The 20,441-nt window shown below is 30.8% G+C and overlaps 2 protein-coding genes across 2 annotated transcripts in view; both read left to right on the top strand.

Moving 5' to 3' along the window:
- The window catches only part of LOC113382164, a 77,891-nt gene extending 69,739 nt beyond the window's left edge, over positions 1–8,152 (top strand). The window contains exons 28-30 of the mRNA XM_026620708.1: positions 4,380–4,546; positions 4,668–4,895; positions 8,069–8,152. Of these exons, the coding sequence (XP_026476493.1) occupies positions 4,380–4,546; positions 4,668–4,895; positions 8,069–8,152 (479 nt within the window). The remainder of the gene's footprint in view (positions 1–4,379; positions 4,547–4,667; positions 4,896–8,068) is intronic.
- An 817-nt stretch (positions 8,153–8,969) lies between these two features.
- The window catches only part of LOC113382163 (integrator complex subunit 6-like), a 13,602-nt gene continuing 2,130 nt past the window's right edge, over positions 8,970–20,441 (top strand). Inside the window, 17 exon segments of the mRNA XM_026620707.1 lie at positions 8,970–9,962; positions 10,056–10,285; positions 13,582–13,711; positions 13,805–13,882; positions 14,583–14,822; positions 16,009–16,189; positions 16,272–16,459; positions 16,820–16,960; positions 17,268–17,420; positions 17,495–17,722; positions 17,934–18,092; positions 18,168–18,276; positions 18,349–18,399; positions 18,402–18,481; positions 18,601–18,801; positions 19,580–19,964; positions 20,195–20,341. Of these exon segments, the coding sequence (XP_026476492.1) occupies positions 8,970–9,962; positions 10,056–10,285; positions 13,582–13,711; positions 13,805–13,882; positions 14,583–14,822; positions 16,009–16,189; positions 16,272–16,459; positions 16,820–16,960; positions 17,268–17,420; positions 17,495–17,722; positions 17,934–18,092; positions 18,168–18,276; positions 18,349–18,399; positions 18,402–18,481; positions 18,601–18,801; positions 19,580–19,964; positions 20,195–20,341 (3,694 nt within the window).

Raw genomic sequence — 20,441 nt, 5'->3', positions numbered from 1 at the left:
ACACTCATGTATATAAACATTTTCTATAGGATATATCAGGAATTACATTTTTCTGATTTCATTTATTTCACCACGTTCTCATTTACAAACATAGTGGTGTTCAACGTCGTTCCTATACTTCCTTTTTGGACAGGAATGCTTACCGCAATGATTTGTGATAACGAAATTAGCTGACGTATTGATTTTTTTTTCAATTTTTGACGAATTTTTATATGTATCATTATAAACAAATCGAAAAAAACCGGCTTTTTTCGAACCGTGAATCGAAGTCCAGAACGTTTTTTTAGACAAACCGGAACGCGCTCGGTTGAAAAAAATATTAGAACCACACCACTGCTTAAAATTGTATATAAGTTTACTACGGAACTTGTAGAATTGTTAAAAAAAGTATTGCTTTAAGCCTAATCTGAAATAATAATTCATTTTTCTTATTTTTATATAGTTGCTTATAGTTGCTTTTTTTTAGTTTGTTGACTTATCCCAACTTCTTTTGGATCTGGAGAAGGCGTTGCTTAACAAAGGAATTGGTTTAGACGACCTGTTAACTTTGAAAAACCTTGATTCTACTGTCAATCGATACGCAATTGTCGGCTGGGGAGGCGACATGGGATTGAAAGACCCTTACACACGGACCTCTTTGGCCCATGTTTGGAACAGTGCACAAACAGCCGCCGAATTACTCACGAAGTAATAAATTGATGATATAAAAAATGCATAATGAATCATAGGTTTATGTTTTAAAATATATGTTGTTTATTTCGCGAATCTATTTTCAGAATCTCCTATGGGGACACCAAAGACACAACAAGAATAAATATTGTACGCGTCTTAGAGTACGCTTCGGGACTACAATTTAGAAAAGGCGCTTCTAAAATCTTGGTCCTTTTGCAAGGTCAGGAGTGTCAAGGCCAAGAAAATATGATGATATTGCAGGTAATTTATACGTGCATGTAATATTAGGTTTCACATTTTTAACTTCCATAGGTTAAGCTATAGTGATCACAAAAAATCGAAAATGAAAATTTTTACTCATCTTTACACGTTTCTAATGATATAGCATACTGATATCCCACATGATTTAGTGGCTGGGATACCTGGCTTTCACCCAGGAGGCTCGGGTTCGATTCCCGGTAAGGAAATTCTTTAAATTTTTTGAGCTAGCGGTGGCGATATCGGTTAGAGCGTGGGCTAGCAGCAACTAGTCCTGGTTCGCTGGTTCGATTCCCGCTACCGCCGTAGCCCGTCATCAGGCAGCTTTGATGTCAAATTTCCGCTTGGGGTTATAGCTCACAATATAATTCCAAGTGGAAATCGTCCTTCGTGGACATAGCTGTGACATCCAATCATATCAGAGCTAATATCAAAAATACCCCACACATAAGAGAATGGTTAATCGATGGATTGCCTCTCATGAAATACATAAGTAGTTGTAAGTCTTAACAAACAGCTTAGAGAACATATAAGAGTTCTGATTGCTGTTCAAACAATAAAAAAAAATCTTTACGTTTCTGACATTTTGGCATAACATAGAGACAAATGTATGCATGTGTGCATGTGTGTGTGTGTTCGGATACAAATTTTCGTCGACGAATTCAGGAACACGGATCATCCGATTTAAATAATTAAAAAAAACGATTCATAAGGAGATGTGCTGATTAGATTTTACAATACGGGGGCAAAATTTCCAAAAACGGTTATTCAGTGTTTTAGATGACGGAGCGTCCGATTTGAATAATTCAAAAACGTTTTATTGTATTGACTGACGAAATGAAAACTGATGTTTTGAAGATATGTTTGGGAAGGAAGGTCCAGCGATTACGGTCCAATAATATATTAATAAATAATATTTTTCATACTTAATTCAAATTATTTCCATTGGTTATCTTATGCCTGGAGAATTATTCAGAATAATAAATGCTAATTATTAACTTTCCGTAGGGTAAGTTATTGTAATGGGCCGAAAATCGGAATTGAAAATTTTTACATTTCTCGACGTTTTGAAGGTTTCTGAACGTTTTGGCATACCTCAGAAAAAATGGATGTGTGTGTGTTGTGTGTGTGTGTGTGTGTGTGTATGTGTATGTATGTATGGATACAAATTTTCGTCCACGTTTTCGGGCGTACGGATCACCCGATTTGAATGGTTTAAAAAACATTCGATTCCTATTAATAAGGAGAAGAGCTGATTAGTTTTTGGCAAAGACAGGTCCAGCAGTTACGGAGATAAGGAGCAAGAGTGTAGAAATAGAAATCGAGTTTTTGAGAGAACGGAGCTCCGATTTGAATGATCTGAAAACATTCCATTAGTAATGATTGGGAGAAAGGGTATTAGTTTGCGCAAGGCAGGCCAGCCATTTCGGAGATACAGAGCTAAATGTACAAAATGGCAGTTTTTGAGAGAACTAAGCGTCCGATTCATTGATTCAAAGAACTTTCTGCTTGTCTTAACAAAATAATTGATTTTGGAAAAAAAAATTTGTACCATTGATTTTTTTTTTTTTTTTTTAAATTTTTTGTATATCGAAAATAATTCAGATTTTATTTTTAATTCTGACTATAGTTCTAATATACTTTAAACAAATAATTTCAACAACTCTGCATTCAGTTTATATAATTATTATAAATATTAGACAATAATCAATATTTATAATAATCTATTTGAAAACATTCAATATTCCTCGAACGTTTCGTTACGGTACGGGAAGTTCCAGCAATTTGCCTTAAGGCACGATGCCACCCACCCCACTAGTTTTGTTTAGTATTAGCATAAAGCATTATAAGACGTTTGATAAGAATAAACTATCATTAATACAAATCCAAGAAAACTAAATAATTAATATTAGATAGTGAGTTTTAATACTTGTTAAATAAAAAATAACCAAAATTTAATTTGAAATTGCTAATCAACTCAAATATATTACAGATTAGAGCTATTGTTTTATATTTCAAGATCATGTTTCTTACGCGCTTATCGTTAAACATAATAACCTTGTATATATCTTCTTCATTACAACCGATAAAGAAAGCAATAATTCCATCGCCCACTAAACCATCGTCAAATGCAATTCGCAGAAAACATGTCGAAAAAAATATAAATTTAAAATAAATTTGCTTCAGAATATATATAAAATATATATCATTATTAATTATTTCATTATATGTAACCTGTATAAGAAATTTATAAATAAGAGAGTCATATGAAAATTTATAATAAAATTTGTAATATGCCTTTTTATCATTTTCATTTATTAAATTCCCGTAGGGTAAGTTATAGTAATCGCAAAAAAATCGAAAATGAAAATTTTTATATATCTTTACGTTTCAGAGGTTTCTGAACATTTTGGCATACCTTAGAAAAAATGGATGTATGTGTGCGTGTGTGTGTATGTATGTTCGGGAACACAGATGAAGCAATTTGAATAATTCAAAAAACACTCGATCGTATTGATAAGGAGACGTGCTGATTAGTTTTTGGCGGAGGCAGGACTAGCCGTTTCGAAGATATGGGGCAAAAAGTGCCAAAAACAATTTTTTTTTTTTTAATTTTTTTTTCCAAAAAGTAGTAGTTTTTTGTGCCAATTTATAGTTTCTCAAAAATCTTATTTTTTTTAAGTAAATTTTTTTCAAAAATGTTAATCGTTTTTAAAAAAATAATAATTTTTGGTACGGGAAGTTCCTGCAATTTGCTTTAAGGCACGATGCCTTAATTGCCTTAAGACAGAATTCCACTTACAGCTAGTTAGTTGATTAAAATGGTTATCAATAGTGTTGACTCTTCTTTAGATTAAAATTCAAGTACAGTAGTTTTTAATATCATGAATGTTAAATTTAAATAATTTAACATTTCAGTTTTAGTTTATAAATTAGTGGTGCATGGAATTGTGCGAAAATTGTGTGAAACTATAAAACTATTTTTTTTATTTGATTGATTTAGATTTTAGATCCAAGGAGTTATGATGGTCACCGCCAAGATCGTTTTTGAAACAGGGTCAACAAAAACAGCTATAACTTTGGGAATATTTTATTTTTTTTCTGAAATTTTTGATACTTCAAGTCAAAACATTGTATAATAATACCGTATTATTATTTTTGTAAAAAATATCGTTTAATAACAAAAAAAATACTGAAAATTCTCATTTTTTCGTGCTTCCAAGTACCCCTAACCCCTTAAGACACAATGATCTGCACCCATTATTAAACCATTCTGTGTTCTCGTCGTATACATCCATTTTTATGCCAAAATTTTCAGAAACCTTTGGAACTTATTTATATCGGATATGCAAAAATTTTGATTTTCGATATATTTGCGATTACTATAAAATACCGAATTTTGATTGTTAGAAATTTCTTCTCAATTTAATGTATATGCTGTATCCTAGGTATCTTGAACAGAAAAGACTTCACTCTACATGTACTTGAGCCGGATTCTATAAAACCAAAAACAATCGACCCGAAACCTACAAAAGTGTTTGGCGTCGATATGAATGGCGGTTATACTGCAAGGCATCAAGAGGGTGCACTCCCAGATCCTAAATTATTAAGCAAGGTAACTATTTTAAGTGCTCATTTTTACGCTAGTATTATCTCAAGCTTTTTTAAATTGTCACAATATTACCGTGGTCATCCCTTACTCCGAAGCAATATTATGAATTTTATTATTATTTCAGATTTCCATACCACGCGATCAGTGTACCCCTGCGACTTTCGAGTCCGGTGGTTCGCTTTTCAACCTGGATCGCGCAGAGGATGCCCGCTTTGCGCCCGTGTGGGCTCAGCGAGTGGCGTTGTCCGCCAAGAAACATGTGCCGGAACAAGACGATTGCAACGGGCAGGAACATAGCGGTTGCAAATCAAATAAAATAGTAAAGATTGGACAGGGTAGACAAGATTTTAAGGTGAATTACTGAAAAGTGGAGAATCAATGATTTGAGCTTTTACTTTTTCAGAACATTATTGATATTTCATATTTAGGGAATAGTGCATCATTATTTATATTATGCTGTCAGCTAATAAACGTATTGAGAAATGTTGTAGATTGTCATGATAACTTAAATAAATTTAACATCAGTTTTTTAACTTATGCACTTCTTGAAATAAATAATTTTTTGGCAAGATTTTCAGTTATTAATTGCAAATATCATTTGTACATTATTACATTATTAACTTGTATTAAAATATGTAATTAAAATATAATTTTAAGCTTTGATGAAATAAATAGATATAAATAATGATTCATACGGCACTAGTCAGGGCCGGATTTAGAAATTTGGCGCCCTGGGGCACTGACAAAAATGCCGCCCCATCCCTGAAATTTTACTTAAATAGTTTTTATATTTCTTTAAAATTAAAATAACTATTTGATTGCAGAAAACGTGCTGCAACTTCCCGTACCGAAAATTAAAAAAAAATTTTTTGAAAACTTTGAAAAAAAATGACTTTGTTGAAAATTTTGTGTTTCTTTATATTTCAAAATATGTTAAAAATTTTGAACTTTTTTTAAGCAATCGCGCTGCTACAGCTGCGTAGACACAAAATATAGAAGCGTGTAAGCGCCGCAGTCGTAACGGATAAACAATGTTACAGAACCCATAGAAATGTACACAAAATTTATACTTATCATAAAAATATCTACAAAATATCTGATGATTTAAAGTGCATATGTCTAATAATCACTTTTAACTGCCAAATTCCAATTTTTTTTATTGAATCACCGAAACCGCTAGACCTTCCTCTCACAAATTTGAGCAGTTCTTCATTTTGTCAATACGTGTACATTTGGTTAATGATATTGAACGCTCCGTTTCTCAAAAACTGAATTATCATTTTTGGAATTCTGGCCCGTATCTTCGAAACAGTTGGACCTGCCTTGGCCAATAACTAATCAACACGTCTTCTTATCAATTGGAATCGAATCAATCATAGGATCAAATCGGTTGATCCGTGTTCTCGAAATCGACTTGAATAATTAAAAAAATATTATATTTGTATTGATGGGGAGACGTGCTGATTAGTTTTGGCACAGGCAGGACCAGCCGTTTCGAAAAATGGTAATTGAGTTTTGATATTTTGTCTCTGAAACACCTATGCAGCGCTTTGATTTGATTGCTTTGAAAAAGGTTCATAATTTTCAAAAAAAATCAAAATATAAAAAAAAAAGTTTTTTAACGTCATTTTTTTACATTTTTCAAAAAATGTTAAAGCTTTTTATAGAATGTAATTTTCAGTACGGAAAGTTCCATTGCCTTAAGGCACAATGCCATGCGTCACTAATTTTTTGGGCGCTATAAGTTTGGAAGTGCACGAATTCTTCAGCTTAAGAGGGTTCGAGATCTGAGGAACATATTTTACCTAAACTTTCAGCTCGTTTACGAATTTTCATATTAATCAAATTGCCAAATTTGATAATGACTTATTAACCAATTTGATAATTTACGTTCGGAGAGCAATAATAAATTTTAATAATCGGTTATTTGAACCCAAGTTTTGCATTGCAATCGTATTATATTTTGTTAGAAATAAAAAAATGTTATTTAAACAATTAGTAACTGCATTGTATAGAATTTTTTTCTTTGCTATCCAAATTTTGCCGCCCCCGAAAATTTTCCGCCCTGGGCAGTAGCCCCGACTGCCCCTAGTGTAAATCCAGCACTGGCACTAGTAGAGGTTTTACTATAAAATATAAATTTATTAACTTGCCGTAGGGTAAGTTAATGTTAAAGGTCGAAAAATCAAGTTTGAAATTTTTGCATATCGTTATTTCATTACGGCGCGGGAGGTTCCAGCAATTTGCTTTAAGGCACGATGCCATACACCACTAGTTTATATTGTAATTGCTACGAATATGTCTCACCTGAGCAGGTCCAGACGAGACTATAATGACGTGAATGTTACAAATAGCGTACAAAATTATTGATTGTTTTACTGCTACGCCCATTACGCATTGCATTACATTACCTTTTAAAATATACGAATATTATAATTAATAAACATTCAAAAATACTATACATAAAAATGCTATACGTAAACAATCAATGAAATATATTATTGCAATGTATGTTCATAGGCATTTGATTATGAGTTAACTTAATGTATAATTAGGAGAACAAACAGAATTTGCGGTTATTAATTCCTGTTGACAAAAAGAAAACAATGAATAATTAAAGCTGTTTGGTTTAAATGATTGTTCGCATTGTTTTGTAGCAATACAGCGTTCTGAATATATTTTAATATTTACAGTTATCAAGACGATTGTTCACATTGTCTTTCATTTTTCATAACGAATAGTTTTGCATACATATCGTGATTTAAGATTATTTGAAAAATATTAACTATATTTTACAATATTAACTAAATTTATATTATTTTATATATTGCATATGCCATAAATCAAATTCAAAAAATAGTATTACGTTGCATAAATTTATTGATGTTTGGAATTTATTATTGAACGAATTTATTAGCATGAATTTAAAACACAAATAATGAATATTATTTACATTATTTTCCTTATCTATGATTATTTAATTTATTTGTGGAATCTGATTATGAGTGACGCTTAATAAAGTTTAAAGATTTTGTTGAGCTTACAATTAGTACCAATGCAAGATTCGAAACTTTGACGAAGATTGCATTTTGATATATATGAAAATCTTTGTTTAGACAATAGATATAAGCATATTGTATGTCATCCATTTATAATCATTTGAAATAACCTTTGACAAAAACGAGAGAGGACAGAAGCGTGGTAATTACAATGCAGTTTTTTTATATATAAAAAATCGTTTTTATGCGCTAACACAGCGTTCGTAACCGATGAAAATAGTGGTAACCGCCGCAATGTTACCATGCGCACGAACAATCTGTTGAAAATTCTAAAGCTCTTTGCACACCTTATGGTTTTACATATTTTGCGTCAACAATATTATTCACGATTTGTTTGCGGACAATAAATAATCTTGTCTTTGCAACGAGCGTGGAGTTTTAATGTAATATAAGGAAAATTATATATATTTTAAAAAAATTGTGTTTACATACATCTTTTTTACGCACATTTTGGCTTTGTTCTCAGGCAGTGGAGGCGGAAGATGTGGTCAATGAACTGGATGCTGTAAATGATATCTCCGTTGAATATGAAGATGAGTCTTTCATATAAATGTGTAGTTACTACGCATATATACTAGTTTAAATACGTAATAATATAATATAAATTATATTCAATTATATTGAATTTTATACCAGTGAATTATTATATAATTATAATTAAAGTATGAAATATATAAATAAATATAAATTTATTGCGTTTTAAATTTAATATGTTATTCTGTAATCACAAATATAATTTGTTATTTATTGTTTTTGTCAGAGCACTACGTGCTATTTGAAGGTTTTCCGAAGTTCTTCCGGCCTTGCTGTTAGATTTTGGAATCACGTTTTGTATTCAATTATTTAGTATATAAAGAAGTAGTTAAGATTTAGTTAGTCAGTCAGAAGTGAGGACTCAACTCAGAAGTCAGGAGTCAAGTCAGGCTTACTGTTGAGATACTTAAAAAATGTAGTCTCTGATTATAGATAACCAAAAGGTTATCAAACACATTATTTAATTGTAAAAATAGTAATCAATAAAATATCAAGATCAACCAAGAACCAGTGTTTCTATATTATCATCCGCTCTGCTACAGCAACCAAATAACCTCCCATAATCACAGGAGTGATACAACAATCACACAAATACAGTTCATGGTGGCAGCGGTGGGATTTTTCCTCGCAGTGCTGAAAATTTTCATCTGGGGACATCGAGTTAAATAGCCGCCACAACTTGGTGAACCGGAGGACCATTCGCAGCACAACTTGGGGGATGGTGGCGCCTACCGAAGAGAACAATTTTGGAACAACAACAGAGACTACGACAGGATTGGACATTGACTCATCGGATTCACAATAAGCAAATTGGACAACATCACTCTCTCGAGATGGAACCCATTTCTTCAGGATTTATGCAAGATGTAGAGTATAGTGAGGCAATAAGAGAAATCAGAATCAAGGCAGCTGTTGAAAGTATACCTCAATTTGATGGTAATTCATATAATCTCTTTAGATATGTAAGCATAGTAGATTCAATTTTAGAAGACGTTAATTTTGAAACATATGAAATAATATCTAAAATTGCTCTTAGTAGATTATATGGATCAGCATTTAATTGCATAAGGTGGTCTGATTATAAGTTATGGGAAGATATTAAACCAATTTTAATTAATAAATTCAAAGATTCCCGATCAATTACAGATTTGCATTATGAATTAGCTACAGTGAAAAGAAGAAATGAGGAACCAACGGAGAAATTTGCTGAGAGAATTGATGATCTGCTAATGTTAATTTATATTGAATGCTATTTTTCAAAAAAGGAAACAATTTATGCCTCATATTGCGATTTAGCTCTAGCTGTTTTCTTTGAAGGCCTCCAGTTGGAAATAAAAACTATTGTTAAAGGAGCCAAACCAAAAAATCTTGAGGAAGCTAAGAATATTGCCATCAAAGAGGAGAAGTATTTAAATATTACCTATGGCAAACAATATAACCGCTACGTTGTGTGTAGATATTGCAGGAAAAGAGGACACCACATTTCAAAATGTGAAAAAATTCGCCAAAAATCGATATATGAAGAAAAAACTAGTTTCAGACAAAATGGAATTTATGAAGATATTAACCAAGGCAAACACAACGATAGCTACGATGCTTTAAACTATGGAAATACTATGATTTTAGAAAATACAAGAAAAAATGACGGCATAGACAACACATTCAAATCTACTGAAGAAGAATCCGAAGAATACACAGTCGAAAATCTGACTCAAAACACTGAAACCGAAGAATTGACGACAATTACTGCAGAAATATTAGATGAAGATGAAGATGAAGAAAATTTGAACATACGAATGGCTGAATTTGAAGAAATCCAAGATGCGGTGCCAGAAATGGAAGAAATATACAACAAACAAGAAGATATCAAAATAATTAATGAAGAAGAAATAAAAACTGCTTCCAATGAAACAAAAAAGAAAAAGAAGAAGAAGAAGTATATTAAAAGAAGTCGTATTAACGACAAAATTATAGAAAAAAGTATACAAGAGGTCAAGGAGCACAAAATACATGTTATAAGAAAAATACCGCCACAATGGAAACTATCAAAAAATGATTTAGCAGCCACAATAGACGTGTTCAATGACAAGAATATAAATTTAATTAAAAATGAAGAATTTGCAAATTTACAAAGTCCGAGCAGCAAAAAGTTGGTATCGTCGTCAACTCATCATAAGAAGACGGACAAATTGAAATCTATGACATTACCCCGATTGCAAAAATTATATAATTATAAATACCGAAAGAAATACGAGGTCAACTGAAGTCAAGGCAATAATAAACAGAACAGCTCGTATTGTTTAGTAAACATAAACATTATGCAGGTTATCAAGTTTCAATGCAAATTCTCTCCAATTTTGATTTGTAAGCAAAATTTTGGGAGCACGGTAATTTTGTAATAGTGTTGTTTGCAGATATAATTTTTTTTTTCCAATTTTTATGAGCAAATTTTTTTTTTTTTTTTTTAATATTTTATTTCCAATTATTTTATTAACTTCTTTATTCTTCATTGTCTTGATTTACCTTCTATAAATAACTTATTACATTTCAGTAATGTTTTTGCATAATCGAAGACCATTAATTGCAGTTGATTGCTGATTAAGTTAAATTTTATAGGTATAGATGCTATTAGGTCATATACAAGTTAAAAATAATACACTGTAAGTAAAAAGAATATGTAATTTTATGCAATTTTTTTTTAATTAATTCAAGTTATTATGAAATGTTTTAATGGTTTTCTTTTTAGAGTCTAATTGTTTGTAAACGAAATCTAACAGAAATAATACTTTTGAGGACAAAAGTTTTCTTAAGGGCGGAGGAAGAGATGGAACTCATTTTTTTCAATCTTATCAATTTTTTTTTTTTTTCTTTTTAGTGTTTTCCGAGGACGAAAAACCTTTGAAGGGGGAGGTTATTCTGTAATCACAAATATAATTTGTTATTTATTGTTTTTGTCAGAGCACTACGTGCTATTTGAAGGTTTTCCGAAGTTCTTCCGGCCTTGCTGTTAGATTTTGGAATCACGTTTTGTATTCAATTATTTAGTATATAAAGAAGTAGTTAAGATTTAGTTAGTCAGTCAGAAGTGAGGACTCAACTCAGAAGTCAGGAGTCAAGTCAGGCTTACTGTTGAGATACTTAAAAAATGTAGTCTCTGATTATAGATAACCAAAAGGTTATCAAACACATTATTTAATTGTAAAAATAGTAATCAATAAAATATCAAGATCAACCAAGAACCAGTGTTTCTATATTATCATCCGCTCTGCTACAGCAACCAAATAACCTCCCATAATCACAGGAGTGATACAACAATCACACAAATACAGTTCAATGTATTTGTGTGTATGTGTTAATTAACTTTTCTTATGGTAAGTTATAGTAATCGCAAAAAATCGAAAATGAAAATTTTTATATATCTAACGTTTCTAAGGTTTCTGAACATTTTGGCATGCCTTAGAAAAAATGGATGTATGTGTGTGTGTGCGGATACAATTTTTCGTCGGCGATTTCGCGAGCACGAATCAAACGATTTGAATAATTTAAAAAACATTAGATTCGTATTAATGGGAAGACGTGCTGATTAGCTTTGGCAAAAGCAAGTCGAGCCGTTTTGACAAGAATGATAATTCAGGTTTTGAGAGAACGGAGCGTCCGATTTGAATTATTCAAAAAACATTTTATATGTATTAACGAAACGAAGAACTAACCAAATTTTTAACGGCAGATTTATTTAGTGGCGTTTATTTAGCAGGTTTATTACGAAAATTTTTGCATTTCTTCTTCTCATTGAAGGTTTCTGAACATTTTGGCATACCTCAGAAAAAATGAATGTGTGTGTGTATTTTGTGTGTCCGCATTTTTGCGTTCACGTTTTCGGGCGCACAGATCAACCGATTTGAATCGTTTATAAAACATTCGACTCCTATTGATACGAGATGTACTGATTAGTTTTTGGCAAAGGCTGGTCCAGCCGTTACGGAGATAAAGAGCAAAGAGTGCAAAAAATAGAAATCGAGTTTTTGAGAGAACGGAGCATCTGATTTGGATGATCTAAAAAACATTTAATTAGCAATGATTGGGAAAAGTGGTTATTAGTTTTTGACAAAGGCAGGCCCAGCCATTTCGAAGATACACAGCTAAATGTACAAAAAATGACAGTTTTTGAGAGAAATAAGCATCCGAATTGGATGATTCAAAAAATTTTCTGCTTGTGTTGACAAAACAATTGCTTTTGGAAAAAAAAATTTTTTTCATTTCATTTTTTTTGTATATCGAAAATGATTCAAATTTGAATTTTAATTCTGGCTAAAGTTGTAAAGCTCACTTATATACTTTAAATAAATATTTTTGACTTTGTGATTCAGTTTGTATAATTCTTATTAGACAATGTTACAGTATTTATAATAATCTATTTGCAAACATTCAATATTACTCGAACATTTCGTTAAGGTACGGGAAGTTCCAACAATTTACCTTCAGGCACGATACCATGCACCCTACTAGTTTGATTATACAACAGCTAAGCAATGCGATTGCTTTAAAAAAAGTTCAAAATTATCAAAAAAATTCAAAATTTAAAAAAAATCTAATTTTTCAAAAAAAGTCGGTTTATTTCTAAAATAAACAAGAATTTTTTTTAAGTTTTCCAACAATTTTAAAGCATTATTAAAAAATTTAATTTTTAGTACTGGAAGTTCCAGCAATTTGCCTCGAGGCACGATGCCATGCACCTCCAGTCAAATATTGAATTGCATTGTAAAATACGTATTAGGAAAGTATTGAAATATTTGCATCGACGCCACTGATTACATGTATTAATACGAGCATAAGTATTAATGTATGTAATGTATATATTTCTCAGTCGTCGATTCAAAGATCCCAGTATCATAATGTAACATTAGCATGCACGTACGAGTGTAAGTCCCTTATAGTCATGCGCGAGTAAGACAACGAAACCGAAGGAGCGCAGCAGAATACAGGCAAACCCACACAACGAAACAGCCACACACCACATAAAAGCATACACGCATACACGCATTCACGCATTCACACAACTACAACACTGCACAACACATACACATAGAAGCAAACGATACTACGATCTACGAGTACGGACAACACAGGCCGTGGTTCGGTTGCGAGGAGAAACAGTCGACAGTCGCAAACGCATCGCTGTTTGGGACTCGCCAGTTCGCCACTCGCACACAGTCGCGCGTATCGTCGCGGTCGTACTTTCGTTTTATTCGACTATTCGACTATTCGAGTTTCGAGTGTAGTGGAACACGTCACGTGGTATAGAAGCGTTCGTGGCGTCGGGAATGGAGTTTGTCGTTTTCAGCTGCTCTTCGAGGCGGCTGGGGAATGGTCGCATTTAGGGATGCGAATGATGGGCTAGCATTTTAACCTAAATATACATATTAATTTTAGTGTAAATTATAACAGAAAATCCAATCAATATGACAATTATAGTTTCCTTATTGACACTTCTGCCTCAATGAATCAGAGGGCGTATTTAGGCGGACGCCCCACGTTATTAGATGTAGCAAAGGGCGCCGTGGAGACGTTTGTCAAGGTAAAGGAAGGGGGCTAAATCATTTGATTATCTGTGACCGGTGGTTTGAGTTTGTTTATGGATTTAAATTAAAAGTGCGTTAATTATGTGCAGGTTCGGCAGAGATCGCAAGAAAGTCGAGGCGATAGGTACATGTTATTGACATTTGAAGAACCGCCAATGAACATAAAGGTAGGTGCAAATGTGCCTAAATCACATGCAGCTATGATTATATCGGACACACTGACAATATGATCTGTGAAGTCGTTGTTACTTATGGTGTTTGACTTATAATGACGGGTATCATTAATTAATAATCGATTTATTAATTCCGATGTAACGGATAACAATACAAAAGTTGAATTTACGCAGAGCATCACGGGAAGTCTCGTTCCGAAATGGCTACTAATTATTGTACAACTGTCAATGACATTGTTTGTCGTCGTCTCCTTCACTCCCTTCACTCTCATAAAACAAAAATTGATTATCTGCATCTCGTTTGCGCGAGTTACAAATTTTTTCAGGAAATGAGCGCAGTTTAATGCGCAATATGACAAACAATTTTAATAAATTTTAATTAAAAACATGTATTATTCAAAAAATAACCTCTATGCTCATCTACCATAAACAAACCTAATTTTTCATTATTGAATAATTGTTGAAATTCCATTGGTTTTGAAAACAACCCTCAAAATTATTTTAACATTTGTCCTCAATTTTCAATGAAAAATGTTGAGAAATTAAAACCTTGGAACTAAAGCAACAAACTATCATTAGATATTTTTTTATTATTATTATTTTTCATTTAATTATATTGATATAGCAATGTTTTTTTTTTAAGATCATCTGTATTAAATGAATTGGTAAACATTTGATAATTTTGTTATTTTAGGCAGGATGGAAAGAAAACATAACTACATTTACAAATGAATTGAAAAATTTGCAATGTTATGGTATGACTACTATGGGTGCTGCTTTGAAGCATGCTTTTGACGTTTTGAATATAAATCGTATGCAAACTGGCATTGATACTTATGGCCAGGGTCGATGTCCTTATTTCTTAGAACCTTCAGTAATCGTTGTTATTACTGATGGAGGCAAATTATCTTCCAATGGGGGTGTTCATGACGAAGTAAGCATATTTAAATATAAAAAGTGAACAATTAGCCTTAATCTTATTTTTGCATTTGTTATTTTAATAATATAAAAATGTAATCAAAATTATCGAAAATTTTCCAGAATTTAAAAATAAGATCATGTTAATGACTGTAGTAACAGTTGAACCCAATTTTTTTATTGATTCACTTCTAACTAATATGATAAATTGATGTATTTTTAATTCTTGCTGAAGGCCAAATGTAGTTTGGCCTAGTATAAATGCTCTTAGTTTCAACTTCATAAAATAAGTAACTACATAATACTGCAATCTCACATATATATATATATATATATATATATATATATATATATATATATATATATATAATATATAATAGAATAGAACTTTATTAAAATTCAATAGTTACAATTTAAATCACAATACATAATTATTCTAAAAATGTATTTGTAAAATAATAGGGATTGTTTAGTTTGTGTGTATATATATATATATATATATATATATATATATATATATATATATATATGTTCTTTTAGAGCAATACATCAAAGAAAAAAAAACAGATTTATAAATTAATCTTCAATTTCCGAACATTTTGACATACAATTTAATGTCATCATCAACGTATATTGAATTTGGAATCTTATATCAAAAGATGTGTATACAGCACAAAATTTAGTTCTAACATTAATACACTAATGTGTCACATTGACCTCGGACACTGTAGTAATTCATTTGCAAAAATATCTTTATTTTATCGACATTTTTCATCGATAAAAAAAAATCATGATTACTGACAGGGTAGTAATGTTAGTAAAAACCTTTGTGCTGTATACACATCTTTTGATGTAAGATACCAATTTCAATATACAGTGATGATGACATTAAATCGTATGTCGAAACGTTTTGAATTAAAGATAAATTTATAAATCTGTTCTTTTTCTTTGATGTATCGCCATAAAGAGGTTACTTATATATCTCAACATCAAAATTAACTACGTTGTAGTTATATATATATATATATATATATATATATATATATATATATATATATACACGTGTGTGTGTGTGTGTGTGTATTTGTGTTCACGTAATCTTTTTAATTTTCAATTTTTAATTACATAAAATGTATCTTATATTTTTAAGTATAATATCTAATACTTCTGAGATAAATCAATATAATAAAATTGTGTTTTAGTTCAATTTACCGATGCATTCTCCAATTCCTGGCTCTGAATTAACACGAGAGCCGTTTCGCTGGGATCAACGACTGTTTTCTTTAGTCTTGAGGTTGTCTGGTACACCTGCAGTGGAAAGAGACAGTGGCTTAGTTCCTAGCGATTCCTCCCCTATAGATGCTATGTGTGAAGTCACAGGAGGTAGGTTAATTTTTAGAACACTTTGAAAATCATAAAAAAAAATACAATAGCTTTTGTTTTTCTTTTTTGTCTTGATATTTAGGCCGTTCATATTGCATTACATCACATCGGATGTTAATGCAGTGTATTGACAGTTTAGTACAAAAAGTTCAATCAGGAGTTGTTATCAATTTTGAGAAAATAGGACCAGATCCCCCCAGTTTAGATATAAATATGGACATCGACTCGAGGGATGGAGAGAATATACTAGAAGTAGATGAAAGAAATGGAGTAAGTCTTGTTTAAATTTAATGTATCAACTATTCTCTTTTGCTGAAGAATAAGTTAAATGTCGTTGTCACCACATATTCATATCAGTGATTTGAAGTGTTTTTGCTTTATATAGGTTTAATTATAATACTTTTATATTCACAATTTCAAGGCTAATGTAATTAGCTATTCAAACTGAACTGAGCATGTGATGATAATAATAACTAAATGTTTTATGTTTGAATCTAATTAAATTATGAATCTACTTTGTTAATATTCTCTCCATATGAAATATAATATGTAGGCTATGTCAATTGATCTAGTGCTTTATTATACTAGTATCTGTTATTGTTAAATATCTATACATTAATTTTGTTACAGTTTCGTGCTGGAAATTTTCCAACTTGGCAATCATGTAGAAGATTAATATATGTTCCAAGAACGACGGCACAAAAAGGGTTTGCTATTGGTTATTGGCCTATACCTGAATCGTTTTGGCCAGATCTGGGAGCTGCTGCACTTGTAAGTCCAAATTATTTATTAACAATTGCCAGGGCACTGCTATTATGAAATATTAATGCCGAATGGTTGCATAATTGGATTTTTTTTTAAGTATTGCTTGTCATTAATGCTTATTGAATGAATAATTTATTAAAAATATTTCTCATAATTTTATGCATATAGTTTGTTCTAGTTATGAAGTCAGCAATCTTTTAATTTATTGAATTATTAATTGATTACAGTTGGATAGATCATTTTGCATATTATGATTTATATTAAAATGCAATCAGTCTATAACTAGCTACAGCTTTAGAATTAAATGTTTTAGCCACCAAGATCTGCCCATCCAAATGTGAAATTTACTTGTACAAGCCAAGAACCAATGGTAATAGAGAATTTACCTTTTGATAAATATGAATTAGAACCTAGTCCTTTAACTCAATACATTCTAGCAAGAAAACAGCCTACAGTATGCTGGCAGGTAGCTCCATTCTTTTTTAAAAATATATTTTGATATAAAAGGCAAAAAAAAATTGATATTTATTTTTGTTAAAGATATTTGTAGCTAATAGTTCAAAAAGTGGAGAAATTGGTCACCCATTCGGGTATTTGAAAGCTAGCACAAATTTGAGTTGTGTCAACATGTTTGTAATGCCATACAATTATCCTGTGTTATTACCTTTACTAGAAGAATTATTTAAAGTACATAGATGCAAACCTAGCAATGACTGGAAAACACATTTTGGAAATTATCTAAGAACGATGCCACCTTATTATGCAGCTGTAAGTGAATTCAATTCATCTTTTACAATTTGTAGATCATGCCATTCAATCATTGACTTTCAGATAAAAAATGAATTTATATAAAAATTAGTATAAATAAGTTAAGTTCCCATTTAGCTAACTTAATAAGTTTGAGATATTTCTTCACAATAAAATATCATTACTATCAATGAGTAACTTGGCAAAAAAAAATAATTTTATTTTGTTACAGCCATTAAAAAGAGCTCTAATTAGAATGGGAGCTCCTGCACCTTTAGCATCAGCTTTAATTACTGATTCTATGGAAAATTCACTAAGTTACTTAGTTCTAAATTATTTGAAACGTGCTAAAACACAAGCCAAAATCGAATTTGATAAACTATGTAATGATGTAAGTAAATATTCCATTTCCTTTAATATTGTGATTTAGTTTTCTTCACATATGTTTATAAACAATTTTATTTAGGTTATCAGCAAACAGAATAATGGTAAACATGGGGTACCAAATGAAACAGTGCGAGTTGTTGCGAGATCTCCTTTTAAAAAGGATCTTCTATCGCATCCACAGCTCCAAGGTACTTGTAATACATTTTTACAAAAATGAAGAATTAAGATTATCTCACATAATATGTATTGATAACTTTCAGACAAATTTTCACAGTTGAGAGAACAACTTAATGATTTTAGTGGGTTTGTTGTAATTTATCGAAATCTCGTCAAAAAAGTAGTTGTAGTTTTAGGAATCCATTTGATATATCACGGAGTGTTTTATTAGATCAGGTCAGTTTCAATATATTTTTTTTTTTGTCATCATTGTTTTTGTGATTGCTAGATTAATATGCATTGCAACAGTTTTTTTTTGTGTATTCATAGCAAAGCAATATATATTTTTTTAATAGGTTGTTCGTATGAGGGCAAACTTTTTGCAGCCTTCTTTATCTCATACACAATTAATAGATGATGACAGCTTGCACTCAATGCCTGTAGGTCAAATGGGAAATTATCAGGAACATTTGAAACGAATGACACCACAATTGCGAGAACTTGAAAGTCAACCTGTCAGACAACACATGTTTGGAAATCCTTTCAAGATAGATAAAGTAAGTTTATATAGTGTTGTATTAATAAAAAATTAATTAAAATCTCATTAAGTATGCTCTATTAGATTTTTTTTTTATGAATATTGGTACCCACTCAACTTTTTATATTATGCTTGTAGGCAAAATTAATAATACATTATGTATATTATTAAATTTATAAATAATATACTAATAGAAAGCAATTATTAAATAACAATTAGTTATTAGTTCAATAATATCATCCAAGAGATTTTTCTGAACCACAGTACAATTATCCCAAGTACTATGTAAAATATTAGAAAAATCTAAAACCTCCTTTGAACTCTAAAATAAAAAGAGTAAATAAAATTTGTATTAATATTTGATTTATTTAAAAAAAATGTTTACTCTTCAAACAATTCTTTTTTCAACTATGAATTAGTTATTAATTACATTTTTTATGCTTTGACTTCTCAATCTTCTATATGATGTATAACAAAATTTATGTACAACAGATTAGTCAAAATTAATAAAATAAATGATGCAATGACTAATTTTGTTAAAAAATAACACCTATTATAAAAGTTTCATTTTTTATTATACTTTCTATTTTTTGCTATTGTATTATTAAATTCATTTTCTTTATTAGAGAATGATTATATTGTTTGTTTCAATATGATTATGTGATCTAATTGATTGAAGAATAAAAAAAAATTCAATTTTTTATCATCACTTGACACTGTATATTTCAGATTTAAGCTTGCATATCAAGTAATAGTAAAATTATTCTGTGGTACTGATAATTAATCTTTAATTGCAGCGAATGATGGTGGATGAAGCTGATATAGACTTAGTTGGATCCACATCAAAAAGCCCCAAACGTTTGACACCAATGGAACCTGCCTCGCCTAGAATAAACAATAAGCGAAAAGCTGGACCTCTTCCAAGAGACTTCCGTTTTAGTAAACCTGAAAGTCCAATTCACGAAACATCTTCATACCCTTCAAGTCCGTCTTTATCTCCCTCCTCTCATGTTTACACTCCTGCGAGTCCTATATCATCAGGATATTCCAACCCTGTCTTATTACCTCCTGTGTATACAATGAGCTCTGAATTGATTGCAAGTTTAGGGACTCCAGTGGTTACAATAGCGCCGATGCAAAATTTAGAATCTGGCATTGTTTCTCCCTCCTGGTCATCTTTAGGTAATATTATCAGACAAACAGTAATATAATTAGAAGTTTTCAAGTTTTTTGTGTTTATAAATCAATCTGATATCTTTCTTGTACTGCATAAATATTCATGTGATTATGTATGTATGTATGTATGTACGTATATATGTATATTTATATATATATATATATATATATATATGTATGTATGTATGTATGTATATGTATAATGTACTTTATTACATTTTTTTTTTTAAATTCAGGTTCTTCAAGCTTGTCCACATCAATTCAGACGTCAAACAATTTACTTAATCCTCTTGATGATATCGATCTACTTAATCCTATGAGCAGTCAAGATTTGCAAGATAATGGTGGCAGATTACAAATAGATTATAGATTTGTAAATGGAGGTAATAAAACCAATAATTTTGAAGATTTTTTTGTTTTGTATATTTATATTTACTGAAGATATTTTGTAACTTTATATCGGAGATAAAAATATAAGTAAAA

Source organism: Ctenocephalides felis, unplaced genomic scaffold (genome assembly GCF_003426905.1).
Source record: "Ctenocephalides felis isolate EL2017-DRISC unplaced genomic scaffold, ASM342690v1 CF-g0.4_SCAFFOLD_03335, whole genome shotgun sequence".
Lineage (NCBI taxonomy): Eukaryota > Metazoa > Arthropoda > Insecta > Siphonaptera > Pulicidae > Ctenocephalides > Ctenocephalides felis.
The sequence above is the reverse complement of the archived record's forward strand: the minus strand, read 5'-3'. Positions and strand labels throughout refer to the sequence as shown.